At 38.2% G+C, this 25,151-nt stretch overlaps 1 protein-coding gene across 2 annotated transcripts in view; it reads right to left on the bottom strand.

Moving 5' to 3' along the window:
* Positions 1–25,151, bottom strand: part of DDAH1 (dimethylarginine dimethylaminohydrolase 1) — a 217,794-nt gene that overhangs the window by 110,859 nt on the left and 81,784 nt on the right. Inside the window, exon 1 of one of the 2 annotated variants that reach the window (XM_006830993.1) lies at positions 14,989–15,105. The exons of the other annotated variant lie outside the window; for it this stretch is intronic. Coding sequence (XP_006831056.1) covers positions 14,989–14,991 — 3 coding nt within the window. The 5' untranslated portion in view covers positions 14,992–15,105. Of the gene's footprint in view, positions 1–14,988; positions 15,106–25,151 lie in introns of those variants that run through there. 2 annotated transcript variants of the gene reach the window in all.

The following is a 25,151-nucleotide window of genomic DNA, read 5'->3' as shown; positions in this document are numbered from 1 at the left end:
TCTCAGAAACCCGTGGAGCAGCTCTCCTTTGTCCCTTATGGTCACTGTGAGTTGACATGAACTCAGTGGCAGTGGGTTGGGTTCCTGTTTGGCTGGGTTTGTATCTTTAATTATTAAATTACATATACATATGAGGGGGCTTCAAAGTATTTGTTAAAAATTTCCATGATCTTTTCATTCTATTTTGCCATGAACTTTTTGAAGCCCTGGTGCTGTGGGATCAGCACTAGACTGAGAACCACAAGGTCAGCAGTTCAAACCTATCAGTTGTTTCCCAGAAACCCTACACAGAGTCACTATGAGTTGGAACCGACTGATGGCACTAAACAACAGGCTCCAAGTACAAATGTCCTGAATTCATTTTGCATTTTCATATTGGCTTAGATGTCACATTTTCCTGGCATCAAGTGAGAAACCACCTGCTTTCTGATGAAACCCAAAGACCACAGATTAAATGGGGCATGCATGGCATTGGGAGACAAGGCCACAGTTCTCCATGATAGTATGTAGACAGGCACATATTTAGAGATCTTCACACAATGCAGAGTTGATGGCCCAGGTATTTTCAGCTTTTATCAATAAGGAAAATTATATAATCAAAACATTCAACACGTCTGTCAGATTTTCCCTTAGCAGTTCTTTCTGGAAACAGAACTTCTCTTTCTCCCTTCTTTATTTCTGTCTTTTACACACATGCAAACACACACATCACACCCATACATACTCAGTAGGACTTCTGAGTAATCTATTGGAGGATTGAAGATTTGCTTTTCCAAGTAAGTGTGATAACCCCTTTTCCTCTGGAATAATATTTGGAACCTGCTCACCTGAAGAACTGGAAAACCTATAAATGTTTTTTATATTTGATCTCTAATTTCTGAGTGGCTGCACTTTTTGAAAATGTATCTAAAGCATGTGTCATATGAATAAAGTTTTCACCATAAATAGAAGATAAAAAAATAAGTTGTTGTTATGTGCCATGGAATCGGTTCCGACTCATAGCAACTCATAACAAAACCCTGTACAGGGTTTCAAAGGTTGTAAATCTTTTCGGGAGCAGAAAGCCTCATCTTTCTCCTGCAGAACTGCTGGTAGTTTCGAACTGCTGACTCTGAGGTTAGCAGCAAGATTCGTGAGTAGACTCCATTTTTCATAGGTGACTTATTATGACTTATTATTAGACTCTATCCCATTATTTCCTTCATAGTCAGTATGCTGCCATCTACAAAGGATGTAATAGATCAGGTATCAATTTTGAAGGGAAAATTTTATATTTTCATCTTAAACGTTGCTCTTTCATAAGCTCCACAAGTCTTTGTGTGTTTAGCATGTCCTTATTAATAAAAATGTCTAGTAATATAAAGGAAAGAGGACTGTGTTCAACTCTAAAAGGCTTCCGAAGGAAAACAGTATCGAGTGTCTTGTCTGTGAAGCCTGGTGTTCTTTTTTAACAAGTGAAAATCCTGGCAAATGAAATACTTGAGTCTTGCAAACTAAGTAAACATCTAGACAGCAGTTCTATGACATCACCAAGCCAAGCATAACAGAAGATGCCATGCATTTATCTGAAATCCTGCAAAAAATTTACAGAGACAGGCAGTCAGAAAAGGCCAATAGAATAAAGCACAGTTGAAATTCTAAATTAAAAAAAAAGAAAAAGCTTCCAGAGGTGAATTCTAATTTTATTTTTTACCATTACCATTTCTAAACCTGTTGTTTTTGTTAGGTGCTGTGGAGTAAGTTCCTACTTATAGCGACTCATGTGCAACAGAAGACAATACTACCCAACCCTGTGCTAGCCTTACAGTGTTGCAGTAATGGTGTCAGTCTATCTTGTTAAGGGTCTTCTTGTTTGTTGACCCTCTACTGGACTGGGCTGCAAGCTTGGTTTGAACTACAAAGTTGGTGGCTGAAGCTCACCAGTCACTCCTTGGAAACCCTATACAGGGTCGCTATGCATCAGAACTGACTCGACGGCCCTCAACAACAACTTTACCAAGCGTAATATAGTTTTCCAGGGATTGGTTCATCTTGATGACATGTCCAAAGTATGTGAGATGAAGTGTAGCCATCATTGCTTCTAAGGAGCATTCTGCCTGTGCTTCATCCATGACAGATTGGTTTGTTCTGGAAGTCCATGGTAGATTCAATATTCTTTGCCAATACCATAATTCAAAGGTATCAATACTTCTGTCTTTCTTATTCATAGTTCAGCTTTTGGAGTGTCATCTTTGCTTTTTGATACTTGAACGAAGTCATTTACAGCAAATTTGCCAATGCAATTCATCATTTGATTTCTTTATTGCTGTTTCCATGGGTGTAGACTGTGGATGAAATTAAATGAAATCCTTGGTAACTTCAATCTTTTTTCCATTTATCATGATGCGCATGGATTTTTATCTTCTTTTTGTTGAGGTGACCTTTCTAACTAAATGTTTCAATTTGATTTTAGCAAGAAAAGTTGTGCTATCTGCACACAGCAGGTTATTAAAGAATCTCCCCCAAATCCTGGTGCTGCGTTCGTCTTCCTATAGTCAGTCCATCTTCTTAAATATTTGCTTATGCACTTTAATTGCAAAAAGATATCTTAGTGCTATTGTTTCTCTATTGTTAGGCAGATAATTGAGCTGTGGGGATGCATTCATTTCCAGACCTGAAGAGTGACTGAGGACCTTTGTCTTGATGATTCTAGCCATCTCTGACTGGTAAACCTGGTTTGTTTTATGATTTTGATTTTGATTCCATACTTGTCTTCTACTCTATCCAGGACCTTCTAGTATGGCCTTAGAATGATCAACAATTTGAGATATAAAGGGCAGCATTTCCCCAAGGACAAGGTACAGAGGAGCTAGGAAAGGAGGAATGGAAGCAGGAAACATAGGGCAGAAGTGGGATAAACGATGTCACATTGTAGGGATTGCAATCCATGAGATAAAACAAAATGTGTATGAACTGCTGAGTAGAAAACTGATCTGCCCTGTAAACATTCACCCAAGTCACAATAAAAGTTCAAATGTGTTATATATACTAAAAATGTGTTGAACTTAACTGACTGCTTCATTAGCTGTGAATAAATTATTTCCATTATGGGTTGCTATTAACCCCCAAAGAACTGTATGATATGAGCAGTAAGGAGCCTTATAGACTTTATAGAGAATTACCCAACACCTTTGTTTTCACAGATGAATAAACTGAGGCCCAATTAGATCTCTTGTTCAAAGTCACAGGTAATTATACTTCAGAGCTCTATCTTCTGTCTCTTAAATTAGTGAGCAGTGATTTTTTCATCATGTCCTCAGTATCATCTTCTCACCACCAATAAAGCAACAGCTACCATTTAACGATGGCACAGTTTTACATTCAACCTCATGGATGATTTTATATTCAAGCTTCACAAAACATCTATGAAGTATATCCTATTCTCACCAGCAGTCTGCAGAAGAGGAAATGGAGGCACTGAGAGATAATATATAATTGCCTCTGAAATCACACCACAGCTTTACTCTTAACCATTACACTGAGAAATAACAAGATGTTGTCTTCGAGTTGACTCTTACTCATGGAGACCTCCTCTGTGTCCAAAGGGTTTCCAACGGTTGAATTTTCAGAAGTAGCTTGTTGTTGTGTGCTGTGGAGTTGGTTCTGATGCATACAGACCCTGTAAAGGATATCTGAAGAGTGGCTGGTGAGCTTGAACTGCTGACCTTGAGGTTCAAACCAACCTTGCAGTCCAGCACATTAACTTGCAGTGCCACACCTGGACTCCAGAAGTAGAGTGGTGGCAGTGGTGGTTATGTGCCACGGAGTTGGTTCCAACTCATAGCGAACCTACATAGAGTTTCTGAGGCTGTAAATCTTTATGGGATCAGAAAGCCTCATCTTCCTCCTGCGGAACAGCTGGTAGTTTCGAACTCCTGACTTTGAGATTAGCAGTATGACTCGTAACCACTATGCTACCGGAGCTCTTTCAAGGTACTTCTGGGAGGATTTCAACGTCCAACCTTTCAGTTTGCAGCCTAACATATTAACTATTTGCAGCCCTCATGGACTCCACCATTACACTACTGTTGACTTTTCTGTTTCCTTCCTTTTCTGGGCATTGTTTATTTTAAAATCAATGTGCTCTACATTGAACTCATCTTTTCCTCAAGCCTTCTGGCATCCTTACTTTCCAACTTGGCTAATGTCATCACTGCCCTCTTAGTCACTTGGAACCTCAGAGTCATCTTTGCCTCCTCCCTAATTCCTCACCCTTCTCCATGTTTCTACTTGGGCACAGGCTCTTGAATCCATGTGCACAACAATTTCCCTGTTGTCTGGACAATTACAAAAGTCTCCTTCCTGTCTCCTCCTGATTCTCTGCCCTTATCCAGTTCATCATATGCTCGGTAGTCAGAGTAATTTTCCTAAAACAACAGAAATCGCATCCATTTAAAAACGACGTTGAACCTAATGTTCACTTTTGAACATTTGCTTTTAAATATGTGAAGTTTTCCCCACAAACTTCATCTTGATACCTCGCACAATTGTGTGAAGTTGGCATTTACTTTCTGTACTTAATAGATGCCTCATGAGACTAAGTGCTATGGAGTAGATAATTTTAAGACCAACAAATTAAATTAAATTAAAATGTAATTTTATCTTCCTTTACTGGTTATATTTGCTAGAGTTAAAAAAAAAAAATCCAGAAAAATTCAGTCAAATTCAGTGATTTTACAGTTTCCTCTCCTTCTTTCCCTTCCTCTGTATATTTCTTCCTTCCTTCTCCCCTTCCTTCCTCTTTCTGTCTAGGTGACATTTACATTGAGAATTTACACAGAATACTGTGCTAGCATCTGCAAGAATCTCTTCATGGTCCTAGATCTCTGTTCACTGACACCATCATAGACTGAAATAGTCATATTCCCATTGGTCCACAGTATATGGCCCACATGCTGCCTTCCTTGGCCACATATTCTGGTCCCAGCTACAAGATTCCTTTACACTGTTGCCTCTGTGTGTATGTTTGTGTGCATTTCTCTTTCTTTCTCCCCCCTCCTAGCCCACTGATGTGGGCACATTAGACTAGGGAGGGTTGCGTGAGTATCAAGGCCACTAGAGTATGTGTGCCCCACTGCTGCAGAATTCAGAATAGGATGTTGGCTAGTTTGACTGTAAGCAGACTTCCCATGTTAATTTGGTGGATTTGTTAATATTTGAAGTCTCCCTGGGCTTCACCCAATGAAGATTTAGGTTATATTGTGAGCGTTGGAGCCTGCAACATCTGAATTCTCTCCCATCTCTTGGTTTCCTTGGTCACCTAAAGAATGGGCAGGTGCTCTTCTTCCTTGAGTGTGGCTCCACCACTTAACCTTTCTCAAAATGGTTAAGATTAGATGCAGTACAACTGGAATACCTAAAATAGTGACTAGCACAACATCTATAATCCAAAATCCCAGCATTCTGAAAATGTAAAACTCATTTGGTGGCAAAACTTGACTTACCTCACTTATAATAAATGTTTATAGATTTTGCTGCACATATATTACTATGTTGGTTTACAAGATGCTGTCTCAGACCCATCTGGGTGTGCTTTATATATCCTGGTACTTTTCAAAAGGGAGAAAGATGAGGCGTTCTGCTCCCGTAAAGATTTACAGTCTTGGAAACCCTGTACAGGGTTGCTATGAGTCAGAACTGACTCCAAGGCACACAGCCACCACCACCACTTTTCAGGAAGAACTTTGGTGGTGGTGTGATTAAATGCTCGGCTCTAACCAAAAGGCAAGCAGTATGAACTCAGCAGCTGCTCTGCGGGACAAAGATGAGGCAGTCTGCTTCCACAAAGATGGCTGCCTTGGAAACCCTGCGAGGCAGTTTTACTCTGCCTTAGACGGTCACTGTGAGTCACAATCAACCTGACAGCAATGGGTTTGTGTTTTTTATTTTAATACTTTTCAAAATCTGAAAAATTTGGAATTATGAAACATACCTGGCCCTAGGGGATTCAGAGAAGGAATTGTGTTGTGTCCCTGAGAGATATCATCTTCTCTGGATATAGAATTCTAGATCAACAATTTTTTCCTATTCTATAAGAACAATTACTTCTATAATATATGCAGCAATTCTTGATATTTTTGGTCATGTTAACAAAAGAAGGCACACACAGTGAATGTGGTAACCCTCTTTATTTAAATGTTTCTTAATACACTATGCTCTGATACTGCTGTTAACTCTAAGAAAGCTTGGAAGCTAATTAAGGAGGCCATTAGGAACTATACAGCAGTCTGCCTTTGACTTTAGGAGATAGACCTGTACCCAAGAGATTAATGAGTAAATGTAACCACTACATTAAAATTAACAAAGACCCTTGAAGCACAATCAATAATCACTGCTGATCCTGCTACTCTGCTCTGAAATTCTATTTAATCTTCTGAATACGAGTCTCAGCCACTAAAGCACACTTGCTGAAGGAGCCAAAGTCACTAGCTCAGGAGCCAAAGTCACTAGCTCAGAACAAAGAAGTCAGAAATATGGAATATAGCTACATTCAAGAAGGATTTCTTACTGGAACTAAAATGAAAGTCAGAATGGCTTGGGAGAAAACACTGTATTTAGGCCTGGTGAAGAAAACCAGAGGCATCTTAGAAGAGAATCGAGAGGTATTAGAGACCCTGGTGAGAAGGGCATCGTGCTTGGTAAAGTGAAGGTCAATGAAAAAGAGGTGATGATTGGTACAGTAGTAGCAGTAATGGGTTCAAAAGTAACAATTGTGAGAATAGAACAAGACCAGGCAGTGTTTTCATTCTGTTATGTCACTATGAGGTAGAGCCGACTCAATAGCACCTCACACCACCACCAACTGAGTCCCTGGATGGTGAGATGACTGATACATTCAGCTGCTATCCCAAAGTTGGAGGTTCAAACTATCTCAGAGGCATCTCAGAAGGAAGGCCTAAAAATCTAGAAAAATCAGCCATAAAAAACTCTGTGGAGCACGGTCCTACTCTGACTGATATGGGTATCCATGAGTGGGAATGGACTTAATGGTAAGTAGTTGTAACACAGATACTAAAGTATAGCTGGATGAACATGTTCCTTAATAACCTGCTTTTAGGAGAATTATCTCATTTTAAAACACACTATCAAAGAGTATAATCAAGTTGGAAAACATGGTAGTCTTTTCCTAAAATCACCTTGCCACTAGAAAACCTGTATATTGGACCATAAGATGTTAACCAAAGCACAAAATAACTAAGAGCAGTTGCTTTGATGTCAACCAGCCTCACATGACGACAGTCTAGGAGTGTAGATGGGCTGGTGGAATCTGGAATCATTCAATCCTTTTTCAATTATGGGATTTACCAACCTACTTACTAACTGTGTGACCTTAAGCTATTATTCCAACTCTCCAATTTTTGATTCCTTGTATGTAAAGTGGGGATTATAACAATGACTATCTTCTAGGGTAAGGATTCTAGGGTAAGGGTAAGGATTAAATGAAGCACTATGTGTAAAAGCCTCAGCACAATGCCTGCCACATAGCTAGCTCTCACTGAAAGTTAGCTATTGTTTTTGCTAATGCTATTGTTAAGAAGAAAATATACTGTCTCTTGAACACAAATTTTGCAAATGCAATTTATTCAGACAGTAATGGCTTACACTGTTGTTGTTAGGTGCCATCAAGTCAGTACCAACTCATAGTGACCCTATGCACAACAGAACAAAATACTGCCCAGTCCTGGGCCAACCTCACAATGGTTGCCACACTTGGGCCAATTGTTGCTGCCATTTTATCAAACCATCTCGCTGTGGTCTTCCTCTTTTTTTCTGACCCTCCACCTTATCAAACACGATATCCTTCTCCAGCAACTGGTCCCTCCTGACAATATGTCCCAAGTATGAGAGATAAAGTTTGGTCATACTGACCTCCAAGGAGCACTCTGGCTGCACTTCTTCCAACACAGATCTGTTGGTTCTTTTGGCATTCCATGGCACTTTCAATATTCTCCTCCAACACCATAACTCAAATGCATCAATTCTTCTACGATCTTTCTTATCCAGCTATCACATGCATATGAGTATTGAAAATACCATGGCTTGGGTTAGGCGTACCTTGGTCCTCAAGCTGACATCTTTGCTCTTCAACACTTTAAAAAGGTCTTGTGCAGCAGATTTGCCTGCACAAATTATTTGGTCTCTTGACTGCTGCTTCCAGGAGTGTTGACCAAGAAGAATGAAGTCCTTGACAACTTCAATCTTTTATCCATTGATAAGAATGTTGTTTATTGGTCCAGTGGTGAGGATTTTTGTTTTCTTTACATTGAGATGCAATCCATACCGAAGGCTATGGTCTTTGATCTTCATCAGTAAGTATTTTAGGTTGTCTTCACTTTCAGCAAGCAAGGTTGTATCATTTGCATATCACAGGTTGTTAATGAATTTTCTTCCAATCCGGATGCCATGTTTTTAGTCATATAACCCAGCTTCTTGGATTATTCACACAGCATACAGGCTGAGTAAGTATGGTGAAAGAATACATATCCCCATCGCACACCTTTCCTAATTTTAAACCATTCAGTGTTCCCATGTTCTATTAGAACAACTGCCTCTTGGTTCAGGTATAGATTCCTCATGAGCACAATTAAGTGTTCCGGTATATTCATGCTTCGCAATTATGTCCATAGCTTGTCATAATCCACACAATCGAAAGCCTTTGTGTAGTCAATAAAGCACAATCAACATCTTTCTGATATTCTCTGTTTTCAGCCAAGATTCATCGGACATCAGCAATGATATCCTTCGTTCCACGTTCTCTACTGAATCCGGCTTGAACCTCTGAAAGTTCTCTGTCAATGTATGCTTGCAGCCGTTTCTGTATTACCTTTAGTAAAACTTTACTTGTATGGGATATCAAATATATTGTCCGATGATTTCTGCATTCCATTGGGTCACCTCTCTTTGGAATGAGCACAAATATGGATCTCTTCCAATCAGTTGTCCAGATAGTTGTCTTTCAGATTTCTTGGCATAGATGAGTGAGTGTCTCCAGTGCCACCACACTTTCTTGAAAGATTTCAATTTTTATTCCATCAATCCCTGCTGCTTTGGTCTTTTCCAATTCCTTTAATGTACCTTGGACTTCTTCCTTCAGTATCATTGGTTCTTGTTCATATGCTACCTCTTGAAACGGTTGAATCTCAACGATTTTCTTTTGTCACAATAACTCTGTGTATTCCTTCTATCTTTTTTTGATGCTTTCTGCATCATTCAATAATTTGTCCAGGGAATCCTTCAATAATGAAAGTCAAGGCTTGAATTTTTTTCTTCAGTTCCACCAGCTTGAGAAATGCTGAGCGTGTTTTTCCCTTTTGGTTTTCTGACTCCAGATCTTTGCACATTTTTTGTAATATTTGGCTTTGTCTTTTTGAGCTGATCGTTGAAATTTTCTGTTCAGCTCTTGGACCTCCTCATTTCTTCCATTTGCTTTAGCATCTCTACGCTGGAAAGCAAGTTTCAGTGTCTCTTTTGATATCCATTTTGACATTTTCCTTCTTTCTTGTCTTCTTAATGACTTTTTGCTTTCTTCTTGTATAATGTTCTTGATGTCATCCCACAACTCTCTGTTCTTTGGTCTTTAGTGTTTAATGTATCAAATCTGTTCTTCACATGATCTCTAAATTCAGGTGGAATATATTCAAGGTCATATTTTGGCTCTCATGGACTTGTTTGCATTTTCTTTAGCTTCAGTTTGAATTTTTATATAAGTAATTGATGGCCTGTTCCACAGTCTGCCCCTGGCCTTGCTTTGGCTGATGATATGAAGCTTTTCCATGGTCTCTTTCCATAGATGTTGTTAATTTGATTTTTGCGTATTCCATCTGGTGAGGTCCATGTGTATAATCATCTCTTATGCTGTCTAAAGAAGCATGTCTAAGGAAGACATAAGTAATCTGAATTGAATGAAAAGTAATTATATAAAATAATTTTAATCCATCTTCATCTCTCCCTCCCTTAGAAATGTAATTGGACTGGGGGGCGAGGGGCATATTTAAGTTACCTCACCTTTTCACCTGTTAGTCTCATGTCTAAATGTTTTTTCTAGAATTAGTAGGTTCCTTAATAAAGTACAAAATTATAATTTACATGAAAGCATTCACAGAAAAATGTCATTTTAATTATCCAGATGTGTCTGTTATAAAACTTATCTGAAGATAGCACTCAACAAGATAGATATTACCACTTTTGGATAATCAGTTGCTCTCTGAAAAAAAATGACAAAAAAGGAAAAAGTGATATTATCACTGTGCTTTTGATAGAGACTATTTTTTATCTACTTTCAATGTAGATTATTTGGTATTAGGGCTTCCCTCTTTGTTACGATTTCATTGGTCCAGAACTCATTGAAAGGAATTCAGAAACAATCCAGGAGAGAATGTACAGCAAAATGGTTAAATCTGAGACTTAGGAATGGAACCAATTGGTTCAAATTCTTGTTTTGATAATTACTAACTGTGAAACCTGGGGTGAGTTACTTAAATTCATAGGTTTAGTTTTTCTGTCTGTAAAATGGATAGTAGAAGTCATGTTACCTCACAAGGTTGTTGAGATGTATATGTAAAGTACTTAAAATTAAGTATTACTTACTTAGCTATACAATGTTAATCTGGATGTCCAGAAAATTCATATGAGAATCTGAAAGAACGCTGACCAGTTTTGAGTTGCTGGCACTACGCTGGGCTCTATATCCTTTGCTTTGGTTTCTAAATTGAAATCTTCTTGTTTTGAGCGTCTTCCCCAGAGACCGTGAGCTCTGTGAGGGGTGGTAACACTGTTCTTACATTGATGGCTTTATCACTATGGGCCAGTCCAAAGGGCCACCAGATGTTGTTGTTGTTGTTAGGTGCCATTGAGTTGGTACCGACCCATAGTGACCATATGCACAGCAGAACGAAACAATGCCCTAGCCTGGGCCAACCTCACTACTGTTGCCATGCTTGAGTCCATTGATGCTGCCACCTGGCCAATCCATCTCGTTGGGGATCTTCCTCTTTTTCTCTGACCTTCCACCTTACCAAACATGATATTCTTCTCCAGTGACTGGTCACTTCTGACAATATGTCCAAAGTATGAGAGACGAAGTTTGGCCGTGTTGGCCTCTAAGGAGCACTCTGGCTGCACTTCTTCCAAAACGGACCTATTGGTTCTTTTGGCAGCCCATGGCACTTTCAGTATTCTCCTCCAACACCATAACTCAAAGGCATCAATTCTAAGAAATGCCAAAAAGTATTTGTGGAATGAATAAATGAGTGAATGAAGAATGAAAGCTATGACACCAGGGAATGCCTATTCTAGCTCTGGCTGGAATTAGCCCACAAAAGGGGAATGAGGTAGGTAAGGGAGGGAATTTCTAGCCATGGGATCACTACGAGCAAAATATCAAAAATTTCTATTACAGTTATGCTAGTGTGGTTCAATGACAATGGCAAAAATATTTGTAACTGAATGATACACTTCTGGAAGACTTCTAGCAGTCCTGTTTTCATAGAATCATCTTTCTTATCATAAAAAAACAAAGCAAGGCCCCCTCCCCCAGAAACTCCAGTCAACTTTACATCTGAAGTGAAATGATAGAATTATACTGACACAGATTCTTCTACATAATACGACAAGTCCTGCCCCAGTGTTCTTGCCCTTTTTATTGATGACTAGGGATGTCAGCCACCCACCACTCTCCTCTCTACCCTATGACTCATTCAGAAGGGACACAGGGCAAATGGGGATCAGATATATCACATTTATGCAGGACCCCTTCTAAGGTACTCAGCTTTACACACTCCAGTCAGGATGCTCACTGTTCTGTCTTGTTCTCTGGCTCTTTGATTCTGTTGCTCTCCTGGCAGTCCTCTGCCTCTTCTCTGGTGTCACAGTTTCTGTCCCTGGATCGAGGAGGTTTAATGCACAGGGATCTCTGGGTCCAAAGGACACGCTGCACTCCTGGCTCTTCTTCCTTGATGGTTAGAGAAGTCCCCTCCCCCCTTATAAATGGATTCATTTTATACCCAGCAAGACTGCACAATTGACCAATTCCCACATTAGAGATCCAAGTTTTTACAATCATACATAACCCAATAACAATATCACTCACAATGGAATCATATAATCTTATCAGCATCTTCCTCTACGTTCTCTTACCCAAACCCATCAGGAAATCATATATAACCCAATAACAATATCACTCACAATGGAATCATATAATCTTATCAGCATCTTCCTCTATGTTCTCTTACCCAAACCATTAGGAAAAGAAGGAAATGCACCTAACCTGCATAGTTCCACCCAGTCGCTAAGTGGGAGTTATAAAGGATATGGCTAGAAGTCATTCACTGCACTGCAGGTAAATATATAAAGTACAATCAAAAGATGAGTAAAAGGAAAACTTAACTATTAGGCAGAGCCAGAAAAGCAGTTAAAGATATACATGATCTATACACTATTATTGGTAAGTCACAAATTCCACTCTAAGCTTCTAATGGCTAGCATATAGAGTCAAACCTGGTTTGCATTTCATTTTTTGAAGATCGAAAGATGCAAGCAAATCAGTCATTGAGAAAAAATGAATGCTCTTACTTAATTGGGGAAGAGCTGAGTGCTTTGAGTTGGGCATGTATCAGCAGTGCTAAAACAGATTTGTAACACTGCCTGAACTGGAGAGAAGTCAAGGGTCATGTCACTGAGAGGCCAAGAACTAGAGGCCTGTGTAGGGTCAATGGCCAAGAAGAATCTGTCCTGATGAAAGAACTGTATCCCAAGCATTTCTGATCCTGAATTGCAACCTGTTAACTTCCCTTATAAACTCTATAATTTTGAGTTCTGTCTGTCACATGATTAATATTTATGCTAATGAAAAAGAGTTACAAAGAGGTTGAGAAGTACTTTTGTCTTTTCATTTAAGTAGAACCCACTGCCATCGAATCAATTCTGACTCAGAGCAACCCTGTGTAAGATTTTCGAGGCTGTACATCTTTATAGGAGCAGAAAGTCTAAAGTCATCTTTCTTCTGCTGGTAAAGTTGAGGGTCAGTGAAAAAGAAGATCTTCATTGAGATAGATTGACACAGTGCTTTCAAAACAAACTCAAACATAAAAACAATTGCAAGGATGGCGCAGGACCAAGAAGTGTTTTGTTCTGTTGTACCTGGGGTTGTTATTAGCTGGAACCGATGTGACAGCACCTAACAACAACAAAATTACCGAACTGCAGAATCAGTTATTCAGTTATATGTAAGTCGACATAAAGAAGCACTATTAACATCTTATTTGAAAGAAAACATTTTAATAAATCATTTTCTACTTCACTCTTTAAAAAATGTATCCTGAAATCTGTTTCTCTCTTCCAGCTAGGGTGTAAGCATGACTATTCTCCCCCCACCCCCACAATCAGAATTTTTTTACTCAGCAGCAAATGAGACTGCTTTCCACTTTTTTTTAAATAGACAAAATGCTTTTTAAAGACAGTATGAGTTTCCCATACTGTCTCAGCCTCAGATTAATTTGATACTTTCTTTTGTAATCTATAATCTCAGTTTAAATACTACAGTATAAGTTTTTTTTAAATGGATTTTTCTATTAAATATAAATGACCCAGGTTTCATTTCTAGAAACACAATTAACTAATAAAAAGCCTGGAATTCTCACTTTTGCCCCCAAAATATTAGTTTAATCTTAACAGATCTGCTCTCTTAAGCAAGCTGTGTATGCACCCACGGAGGAGAGATGTTCCAAGTGATAAGAAGAGACCTGCTTATGTGTTGGTTGGTCTGGAAGCCTCCCCTCAAGGCCTCCTACTGTTTGATTTGGCATGCAATGATAACACATTGGGGGGAATTTTTCCCTGGGTATGTAAACTCTTGGGTTTACCAAATAGAATTATAGAAAAAGTTTAAGCAAAATAAAACAGTTACATCCAAGAAATAATTGAGACAAATCATTCAAAATGTGCGAAACACACTGTACCTAAAATGTACTTGAAGGCTCATTTCTGTAAGGGTCGTCTAAACATCCCTAAGGTCCACTATTCAGGAATCTTATTTCCAGGCATAGCATCTTGGAGCATTTGTAGTTTTTCAATTGGAACTCTCAGCGCTTTACTTTAAAAAATGTCTAAAAGTCAGAAACTGAAATACTGATCTATTTTTCAACCCCCAAGTTGCTCCTTAGTCAATAGAACATTGAACATTTCTGAACAGAGGATTCTTAAGACTGGATGTGGTTCAGGCAAGTCTTAAACTTATTAAGGGAAAAATATGTTATTCACAATAGAAAAAATTATGTCTATCCTCAGTTGGAAAATGATCTATTTCCCCCCCAAAGTTGAATTATGTATTAAAACAGATCAAATTTTATTTGGGATCATTAATCTGTAATGTAATTTAGTTGTTAAAATAAATGGATGTTTCAGTCTATTTTGTCAAGTTGTTTACTAGAAAAGTAATTCAAAGGGTAAAACCTATATTTTCTCTTGTACAACTACTCATAAATGGATATATTTTCTACTTTTAGTAAAATGTACATTCTACATTTTAACAATGTAGTGACTCAATAAAATACTTCAGTTAATACAAAACAAATTCTATTTCTTAAATCATAACAAACTCCTCTTTCTGATACTTTTACTAGGATAAGAAAAATTTCCAGAACTAGTTTTTAACAGCTAAGTTTTTAGAATCATTTTAAGCACACTGGAAAGAAAAAAACAAGTTTATGGAATTTTCCTTTAAGAACTGCATATTGCATTTTATAAAAGAAAACTAATCAGAAAAATGAATAGCAACATTACAATTCACAAGGATTAAGCTTTCAATGACCTCCATTTCTAGAATCCGCTTCCTAGAGATGCCATGGGTCATAGTGTCCCATTATATAGGAAACTTATGCCTATAGCACGTTAGGTGACAAATCCTACAAGACCACATTCTAGAAGGTACTGCTAAGCTTCATTTGTCCTTACCATAGCTGACTGCCATCAAACTGCCATCCAACACTGCCTTAAGGAAGCAGTTCCTCCGCAATCTTTTCAACAGATTCCCTGTTTTAACATCCACCTGTGTTACTGCAGAACAGTCTGACCCAGATTGAGGCATGGAGCAAATAATAACACTAACTGCAACTCCAGACAGAAAAAAAAAAAAAAAAAAAAAGGAGGTAATTTTCCAGACTCTTGTGGGAATATAGAGCATGTCTGCCGAAACTAAATCCAAGAATTCAATGATATTGTAGACTCAAGTATTTCTTTATATTCCATGTAATGGCTTTTCCGTTCTTGATGTTTTATAACACACTTCTGAGCCATGATTTAGAAACTGAGGGATGTTCTCTCTCCTTCCTTCTTTCTCCCTCTTTCTCTTGAGTTACATAAAAAATATTATCGCAAAGTGAAACTCGAACAGAAAGTTACAGAAGTTCTACCGTACAGTGCACTTATTGAAACCTACTACCACAATTCAAATCAATTCATGCCAAACGGAGAATGTCCTAAAATCAAGACAACTCTATCCATCACAAGATTTTCTGTAATTTGGGGGAGCAACAATTCTTTAGGCATTCAACTGAAACACCTTCCCTTTAGGTTTTGTTTTACCTTGTTTTTGCCAGGGAATGACTGATTCTACAACCTGCCCTAGGGAGCACCGACTTCACATGGTTTCTCTTTTTGCAGATATTCTGTTTAAGCTCTAAGAGGCCTTCCCCTTTTTAGGATTCTCAATTAATCTTTGCAACTTCCACTTCATAGTATTCTGAAAGCAGAGATGCTAGGAATTTTCTTCAGTTTAATTCAATAGATAAGCCAAATGGATTTGATTCCACTTGGTTTATAATCTAGTATAACAAGAATTACCTGGAAGTAATGATGCTAAACAACTGTATTTGAGATCATAAGTGGAAATAGCCAAACACACCAGGCAAAGATTTTATTATTCCCCCTTTTTATAAAATGCTGTTATCCTTGGGTTGTTAGTACAGACATGAAGATACTTCCTCTAAGCAAACACAGGTGCCAGGAAGTATAAGCTTGTATATAGAGTCACTCCTTATTTTTCTGGAAGCCAGATTTAAAGTTTGAAAAAGTAAAATCTTGGATTATCAGCAGTAGTGCCTTCTCTTACCCAGACCCATCAGAAAAAGAGTCATTTAGTGGAAGTTACACAGACTAAAGCTAGAAGAAACATATTAAATAATTCACTGTATCACATAAGATATTGTCCATTGTCTGCTCCATATTTGGTTGAGAAAATGGTTGGCTCTTGATTGAATCTTAAGTGCCTTAAATGAAGTCCTATTTTATAGCATTGAGTAGTAAACTGGAGATGGCACATTGGAATAGAAGTCTTAAGAGACTTGGGTGCTAAGTAAGAATGAGAGAACCTCACTGAGGGAAAATAGCAAAAACCCAAGAAACACAAATGTTTTGTTTGTCTGCAAGAAAGAATTCCAAGGAACAGAATTCTGCCATGTTATTAAGAAATGGTTACGAATTGGGCTGCTAACCTCAAGGCTAGCAGTTCAAAACTACCAGTTGTTCTGAAGGAGAAAGATCAGGCTTTCTGCTCCCATAAAGATTTACAGCTTCAGAAACCCTGTACAGGGTCGCTATGAATCAGAACCGACTCCATGGCACATAACCACCACCACTACCACCACCATATTATCTCCCAGTTATATCCCTCAAATAATTATGTTAAAATCCTAAACCTAGTTGTTTGTGATTTATTTAGAAGCTGGTATTTGAAGTCAACATGAGGTCATGCTGGAGTAAGGTATATCCTGATCCAAGAGGAGAAGAGAAGCAGAGGGAAAATAAGATTGGATGGAGACAGAGACTGGAGTTACACTGCAGCTGCAAACCAAGCCATGCCTGAAGTTTTAAGAAGCCAGGAGAAAGAAGAAAGGATCTTCCCTTAGATATTTTGGAGATAACATGGTCTTGATGACATGCTGAATTCAAACTACTCGCATCCAAAACTGTGAGCAAACAAATTTTTATTCTTAAAGGCCACTCAGTTTGTGGTATTTGTTATGGCAGCCCTAGGAAACCAGTCCAGGCCTCCAGATAAGAGGAACAGTCTCACGCTTTCACCGTAATATTGTTTTTGTTGCTAAGTGCCTCAAGTCGGTTCCAACCCAAAGCAACTTTGTATAGGGTTTCCAAAGAGCACCTGGTGAGCTTGAACCGCCGACCCTGCAGTTCAAACCGACATTGCAGTCCAACGCATTAACCCACAGAACCACACTATAATATATCTTTGTTGAAATTAAAAGCAAAACAAAATACACTGCCAAATTAAATAAAGAGGGTTTAATTACAAATATTTAAAAGCATATTAAGTAAGGAGTCCAGGGTGGTACTGTCAGTTAGGTGTTGGTCTCTTAACTGAAAGGTCAGTGGTTCAAACCATACAGCTGCTCTGTGTGAGAAAGATGAGGCTGTCTGCTCCCATAGGAACCCCTACTTAGGTTCATTATGAGTTGGAATCTAAAGCATATGGTATTATAGTTTGTTACTAGGTGTCATCGAGTTGGTACTGACTCATAACACCCTTATGCACAATAGAATGAAACGCTGCCCAGTCCTGGGCCAACCTCACAATCATTGTTATGTTTGAGCCCATTGATGCTGCCATGATGCCACTCCATCTCATTGGGGGTCTTACTCTTTTTCTCCGAGCCTCCACTTTACCAAACATGATATCCTTCTCCAGTTACTGGTCCCTCCTGACAATATGTCTGAAGTATGACAGATGAAGAGATGGCCATCCTGGCTTCCAAGGAGCATTCTGGCTATACTTCTTCCAACACAGATCTGTTTGTTCTTTTGCAATACATGGTACTTCAATATTGCCAATATTGGTTATTAGCCTCAAGCAATCTTAGAAGATCTTAGAATTAACATTTATCCAGAACTCACTATGTGACATTACTGCCTCATTTGGTCCCCTTAACATGGTAGAAAGCTACGCTGTACATTATTTGAATTATTTTACATATGCAAAAATTGGACTCCAAAGAAAGTAAGTAACTTGTCCAAGGTCACACACACCATCTAGAACATGGAGGAGTGAGTATTGTAACTCAGGTCTATCTAACTCCAAATGTTTTGTACCAAATGTCTCTAAGAATATTTGCTACAGTCTTCATGAGAGAATTATGAAGCAAATTTTATCCTGGGAAACTAAGAATTAAAGACATTTTCCTTGCCAGTAAATCTGAATCCCATAACTTACAAATATTTTGTTATTGCTGTTTTTGTTATGTGCCGTGGAGTCGGTTCCAACTCATAGTGACCCTACACAGGGTTTCCAAGGCTGTGAATCTTTACGGGAACAGAAAGCCTCATCTTTCTCCCACAGAACATCTGTTATTAGGTAAGATAAATTATGCTTAAGTTCTTCTCTTTTAAATTTGTTGTCCAAATTATTCCATTCCTTTCATCAAACTGAAATATTAACCTCTAAGATAAATTATGGAGTTCTCAAAAATGTAATATCATGATCAAATACCAAAAGAACATAAATTTAATAATTATGATATTTTTTAAAGTTGAAAATTTCAAAAGGATACATACAGAACATCGTATACTTTTAAAAATTTATAAATGATAAGTCTAAGATTATCTTTCATTTTTTATGATAGTCTTATTTTTACATTTAATAATACTGTCATATCAAAGTTTAAAAATATTATGTTAAATTACAGAGAAAGTCTTCATGACTAAAGAGACACAAGGAAAATTAGAGGACATTTACTGAACACTGAAAGTATCTTTATTTGATAAATAAAATAAAACACACACACATAATATTTCTTTAAAAGTGTTTAGATCTTTCTAGTTAAATTTTTGTTTTTAATATCTTTGCGTACTTTTCTAAATATTCCCATTTCCTCTACACACATATTTCTGAGGTGTTATGAACAAGAAGTTTTTAGGGTATCTTTCCCAAGTACTTAGATAATGCTTTAACAGGGTACAAAATCCTCCAGCTACACATCAACTTTCACACTTCCTTAATGTTGAAACTATGGGCAAAATTTTAATTACTGATCTAGGCGAGATGAGACATTTTAAAGTTTAATACATTTTGCCCTTTTTACATGCCATGTAGAATGAAGCCTCAGTATGCTTGAAAAATCTCTTAGCAACGAAGAGTGGAGCCAGCCAACAATGGATGATTCATTGATTTAGTTTGAGTGTGCAGGAATGTCTGCCAAAAGGTCTGAATAAACTCACATTGCTAGACACTATGGTAAAAAGTACTCTGACCTCTTTTTAAAACTCTATCAGAGCGGAAAGTTAAACTTTCAGCTTTCCAGCAATTCAGTGGCATCTGGAAAGATGCTTGAATTATTATATTTTGCTTTAATAACAATTGATAGACTTTCTCAGATTTTCATTTTCACCTAATTAGACAATGAATGCTACTAATGGGAGCTCTCCCAGGGGATGCCAATGCATTTTTGAGCACTAAAAATAATGGCTGCCTATTCAATTTCAGTCTGAAAGGAGGCTTTTTTGAAATCTGAAGCTGAAAGAACTGATTGTTGGATTTTTGCAATATTGACCCAAGGATTATGCATGATTACCCTAAACAATAATTTGTGCATTTAAAATTGGTACACATTATGCAACAGATACACGGTGTCTGTCAGTATGTGCAGATAAGTAGAGATTATACTAAAACATTCTATCTTTTATTTACATAAAATTCAAAAGAGTTCAGTTCTTTAGCTTACATCTCTCATCTGTGTCTTCCAACATACTTTTGAGGGGTTAGTATTATTTCTCCTGCTTTAGAGATGGAAGATGATGCATACAGAATTTAAATTGTTTGCTTAGGCTCATAGGTATTCAAAGGCAAGCCCAGGTTTATAATACTAGTTTTCTAGTGAAAATTCAGTACTAGATCTATCACACTACTTCACCATTCATAATTACAGCAGTAACAATGAAAATAATTAAATCAAATCCTTCTTCCCCAGGGCTGAACAAAGACATCTTCCAACTTCTTTTCCTCTGACAAATGTCAGTCTTCAGAGAATTCTGCTTTGGGCTACTTTCCTTCATCTTCTCCCTCTTCATCTTTCTCTCCTTTCTTTTTCTTGCATTTTTATGGTAAAATATATCAACAATGAAAATAAACTGAAAGGTCAGTCCTCCACTCCTGGTCTCCTCTTCAGAGGTAACAACTGCTGTCAATATGGGGTATTTATTTTCATACTCTTTTCTGGGCTTTCACACAATTACATAAATATATAATTTTCACTTGTGTCTCCCCCCTTTTAATATACTGCTACCTACTGTGGAGTCCTGGTTTGGCACTGCAGGATAAAGCACTGGACTGCAAGGTCAGTTTGAACCTTAAGGTTGGTGGTTCAAACTTACTAGGAGCTCCTTGGAAATTCTATACAAGGTCACTGAGTCAGAACTGACTTGATGGAACTTAACAACAACATAGTTTTACAAAGATGCTTTGGTAGTGTAGTGGGTTATGAGTTGGACTGCTAACCACAAGGTCAGCAGTTCAACTCTACCACCTGCTCCATGGGAGAAAGGTGAGGCTTTCTGCTCCTGTAAAGATCTGCAGTCTTGGAAACCCTATACAGAGTCACTACGAGCTGGTGCTAACTCCATGGCACATAACCACCACCACCATTGTTTTACAAATTACTTTGAAAAAAACATCTCTTTGAGTTTTTCACACATCATCACATATAAACCTACTTCATTTTCTAAGACTACCAAAAACTAATTGATAGACTATATGACATTTTCTATGTTGTTGTTATGTGCCACAGAGTCGGTTCTGACTCATAGCAACCCTGTATATGGCTTCCAAGGCTGTAAATCTTTATGGGAGCAGAAAACCTCATCTTTCTCCCACAGAACAGCTGGTAGTTTCAAACTGCTGACCCTGAGTTTCGCAGACTGATTCGTACACAAAAAAGTGGCTATTCATCCAGCATATGTTATAAAGCCAAGAAAATAAACAATGTTATTGTTAATTGCCATTGAGTCAGTTCCAACCTGTAACAACCCTGTGTAGGGTTTCTGAGGAGTGGGCTGATGAGCATGAACCACCAACCTTGCAGTTCAAATGGCTTTGCAGTCTGGTGCATTAACCCACAACGCACACCAGAACTCCAATCAAGTTAAAGAGCTGTACAAATCAGTGAGGACATTTAGCCGTAACTTTTTACGTACTTCACTGATGTCAGTTCCACATATTAATCAACAGTGGAAGCAATTCATTAACTGGGTAATTCTGACCAACCAACAAAACCTGGGGGAGCACAGTGGCTCTGTAGGATAAGCACTAGATTGCGTACCACAAGGTTCTCAGTTCAAGCCCACCAGCCACTTCGATGGAGAAAGATGAGGCTTTCTGCTCCAGCAAAGATTAACAGTCTCGGAAATCCTAGAGAGGGCCGCTATGACTTGGAACTGACTTGACAGCACTCAACAACAACAAAAAACAAATGATTAAGTTCAACATCATAGCAATATGCAAGCTAACAACAATACTACTAGTCTAGGCTTTCAGCATTTCTTGTATAAACTATTATAGGAGTTCCCTAAAATGTTTCCTGAGTTCAGTATTTTGATCTCTTAACCTACAGCAGAGATATCGCCACACATACAAATCTGATCATGTGACTGCCTTAAGTGAAATATCTTCAATGCTTTCCCTTAAATTACAAAAGAACACAAAGCATATTCATCTCAGTGTGGCATTTATAATCTAACCTTCCAATACTTACCCTGGTGCTCTAAGTCTGCGTCACATCAAATTTCCTGCTTGTCTTCGGAGATGTATGCCATACTTCCGTGCTTTTTCAAATGGGACCTAAAATATCTTTCTCTTTTCTCCACTGGGAACTCTTCTATCGTTCTAAAACCAGCTCAAATATTGCTTCTTTTGTAAAGGGCTACCTAACTTCTGGTAGTTCCTTTATATATACTTCCAAAGCACTCTGCATGGTATTTGGTACTGTTTCAGAATTACTTTTAAGCATCTTTGAAATTTCAGTTTTGTTGACGAGAAATGTTATATATATTAGTTAAAACCAATATTGAGTATCCTATGCCAAAGTTTTGTCAAAACTTAGTGACCAGTCATGACAGTTCTGTTTCAGTGGCTGAGTGGAAAGTTAACTGAGAAGATCTAATGCCTATTGTAATTATAGTCATTCTCCTTATGTATATACCAACTGAGTCTACCTACGAAAAGACAGACCTAAAATATTTCCTTGAAATTTAATTATGTCTGTTTCCCTTTGAGAAAAGGAAAAAGGAGATTAAAAACTGAATATTCTTAAGTTTAGATACTGAGTGTATTTGAGTTTAAAATGTGTGCTTTAAGTACATTTGTAAAGATCATTTTGTAGTGGTCAGCATGATGTCTCCCCTCAAATATTTTGATTCATAATTTTATTTAACTTTATTTCATAAATAATTAAGTCGTTGCTTCTCTTATAGGCACCCAATGAAAAATACATCCGTGCTTCTGTTGTAAGAATTTTGAGGGCTATGAACCAGCAACAAGCAGGCATGTTTCTATTTTTGGTATGTGGGAACATGGGGGCAGTTAAAATCCACAAGCCACTTCTCAGAAACCCTATCCAAGGTTGAGATGAGTCAAAACCAACTCAATAGCACTTAACAAGAACAACAACAACAACAACAACAACAACAGGTAATACTATAAAAGAATAGAGCATAAAAGAAAAGGAGGGATAGGGTACTGCTGTAGACAGCTGTGTTCATCATTGTGCTGAAATGAGGTCTTGAGACCCAACTCTATTCAATTATACTCTTAAGAGGTCCCCTGTTCAGTGCCTTGGCAGGGACGCAGGCCAGTCTTAGGGTAACTCACAAATTATCACAGTGTCACAAAAGACACTGATGAGCATATGGAAATATTCAATCACTCTCATCCTTGAAAGAGATCAGAGAAGTTGGAGCCTAAGAAACAGCATTAAAATGCTATGAAATGCCCCAATTAAAATTTAACTCATCGTTTTAGAACACAGTTATGTTTAAAGGTAGACTGAGCTTTATACCTGGTTTTCAAAGAGGGCACTTTCACAAAGTAATTAGAGGAGCTAGAACAAAGAGTTATACATTAAACGTCTGGAACAACTGTAATAAGTTGCTCAGAGCAAGTTTTAAAGAATAATCTACAAGTGTTAAGGTCAAGTAGGATGAAGAAAAACATTCGTCTGGCTGGAAAAACAATTAGAAAGATAACCAACCTGCTTAAGTAGGATGCTCCTTTGTCTGACAAAGTAAATGGGAGGATTGATGCTGTGTGTATTATCACGCTATGCTGTCCTTGTCTGTCTCCTTCACTTGACTGTGGGAGCTCATTTGGGGCAGGATTGCTTCTTTCATTTCTGGATCCCCAGCCCATAACAAAATGCCTGCTCAATGTATATCTGTCTAGATCCAGATGCCAGGACAGAAGACTATTGATTCTAAATATAATGACTGTGAAGCATCTGCAGTTCCTAGTAGCATCGTGATGACTGCTGAGCCATTTGAGAGTGAACTTTGAGTTTCATTATCATTCTGAGGTTTCCCCACAGAGCTGGCTGCTTTGGATGGTTAAAAATATTCTGGACATGCTGGCTTCTCCTATGAAAGGGAGAAATCTTAAGAAACTAGAGAAAGATCAGCTGGCTTCAGTACAATGGAGGCCAACCAATTGTTGGAAAGGAATTTAGGAAGAGATGAAATCAAAACGTTCACCCCACCCAGGTCTGGAAGAATTTTCTGCACTGATATCATTAGGGATTCCTGATAAATTATCCGGTCAATTGGAATGTATCTATCAAGTTAAGGAAAGAGACATTGGAATGATTTTTTAATTCCTATATTGGCCAAAATTCTAGGCATAGTTCCAGTGACAGAAGATAGAATATATATTTTTTAATTAATTGAAAACATTTTAAAGATTTTATTCTGAGGCTTGAGATCTTATTCTGAGGCTTGAGTCTCTCACACACTTAAGTGGTTTTTATAATTCAATTCTGTCTGACAACAAGAATTTGTTGAGTGTGGAGTCTACAATGCTAGATGCTCTAGATACTGTTGTTAAGTAGCTTTGAGTTGGTTCTCACTCATGGCGACCTTGTATGGGGTTTCTGAGGCTCTAAGTGTTTGAGGATGAAGAAATCCTCATCTTTCTCACACAGAGCAATTGAATGGCTTGAACCACCAACCTTGTGGTTTGCATTCCAATGTTTATCGAATGGAGCCACCATGCTCCCAGATGCTTTAATATTATTTGTTAAATGAGACAAAAGAACACAGAAAGCCTGCTATTGAATTTCACCTGCAAATTGCTTCCCGTACCTCTTTTGTTGGTGTTGTTAAGTGCCATCAAGTTGGTTCCGACCCATAGTGACCCTGTATAGTGTTTCTGAGGAGCAGCTGGTGAGCTCAAACCACCAACCTTGAGATTCAAACCAACTTTTCAGTCTAGCGCACTAACATACTGCGCCACACCAGGACTCTATACCTCTCCTAGCAGGTCCCTATTAACAAACGTCCTCTTCACTGAAGGCAAAACCATCTTCCTAGCACTGCAGTCTCTTCATCATTACTGTCTCTCTGTCTTTTTGGCTCGGCCATTTCCCCACCTATAAAGCTTTCCCTTCTTCTTCACTACTAATCATTGCGGTGACACTCAAGTTACTGTTTGTTTTCTCCTCAACTCCACCTTTCCCTGTCCTTACCAGGAAGGTATTATGTCAAAGGCATCTGCTAATGATCCCTCTATCCTAAACTGGGGGAGGTGAGGTGGACAGAGAGGGCTTTCCTCCTAAATATACACACACAAAGTTGACTCAGTAGGGAATAATGAAGTCTTCTTAAGAAGAGTGTAAATAATATGTATAAAATAATTTAAGGAGTGGTTGTTTTATGAATGCATCTCTTATTGTTAGGAGTTGTCAAGTTGGTTCTGACTCATAGTGATGCTATATATAACAGAACGAAACCCCATTCAGTCCTGTGCTGTTGCAGCCAATGTGACAGTCCATCTCACTAAGGGTCATACTCTTTTCTGATGACCCTCTACCTTAACATGCATGAAGTCTTTTACCAGGGGCTGGTCC

The sequence above is a fragment of the Chrysochloris asiatica genome, unplaced genomic scaffold (assembly GCF_000296735.1).
Source record: "Chrysochloris asiatica unplaced genomic scaffold, ChrAsi1.0 scaffold00002, whole genome shotgun sequence".
NCBI lineage: Eukaryota > Metazoa > Chordata > Mammalia > Afrosoricida > Chrysochloridae > Chrysochloris > Chrysochloris asiatica.
The sequence above is the reverse complement of the archived record's forward strand: the minus strand, read 5'-3'. Positions and strand labels throughout refer to the sequence as shown.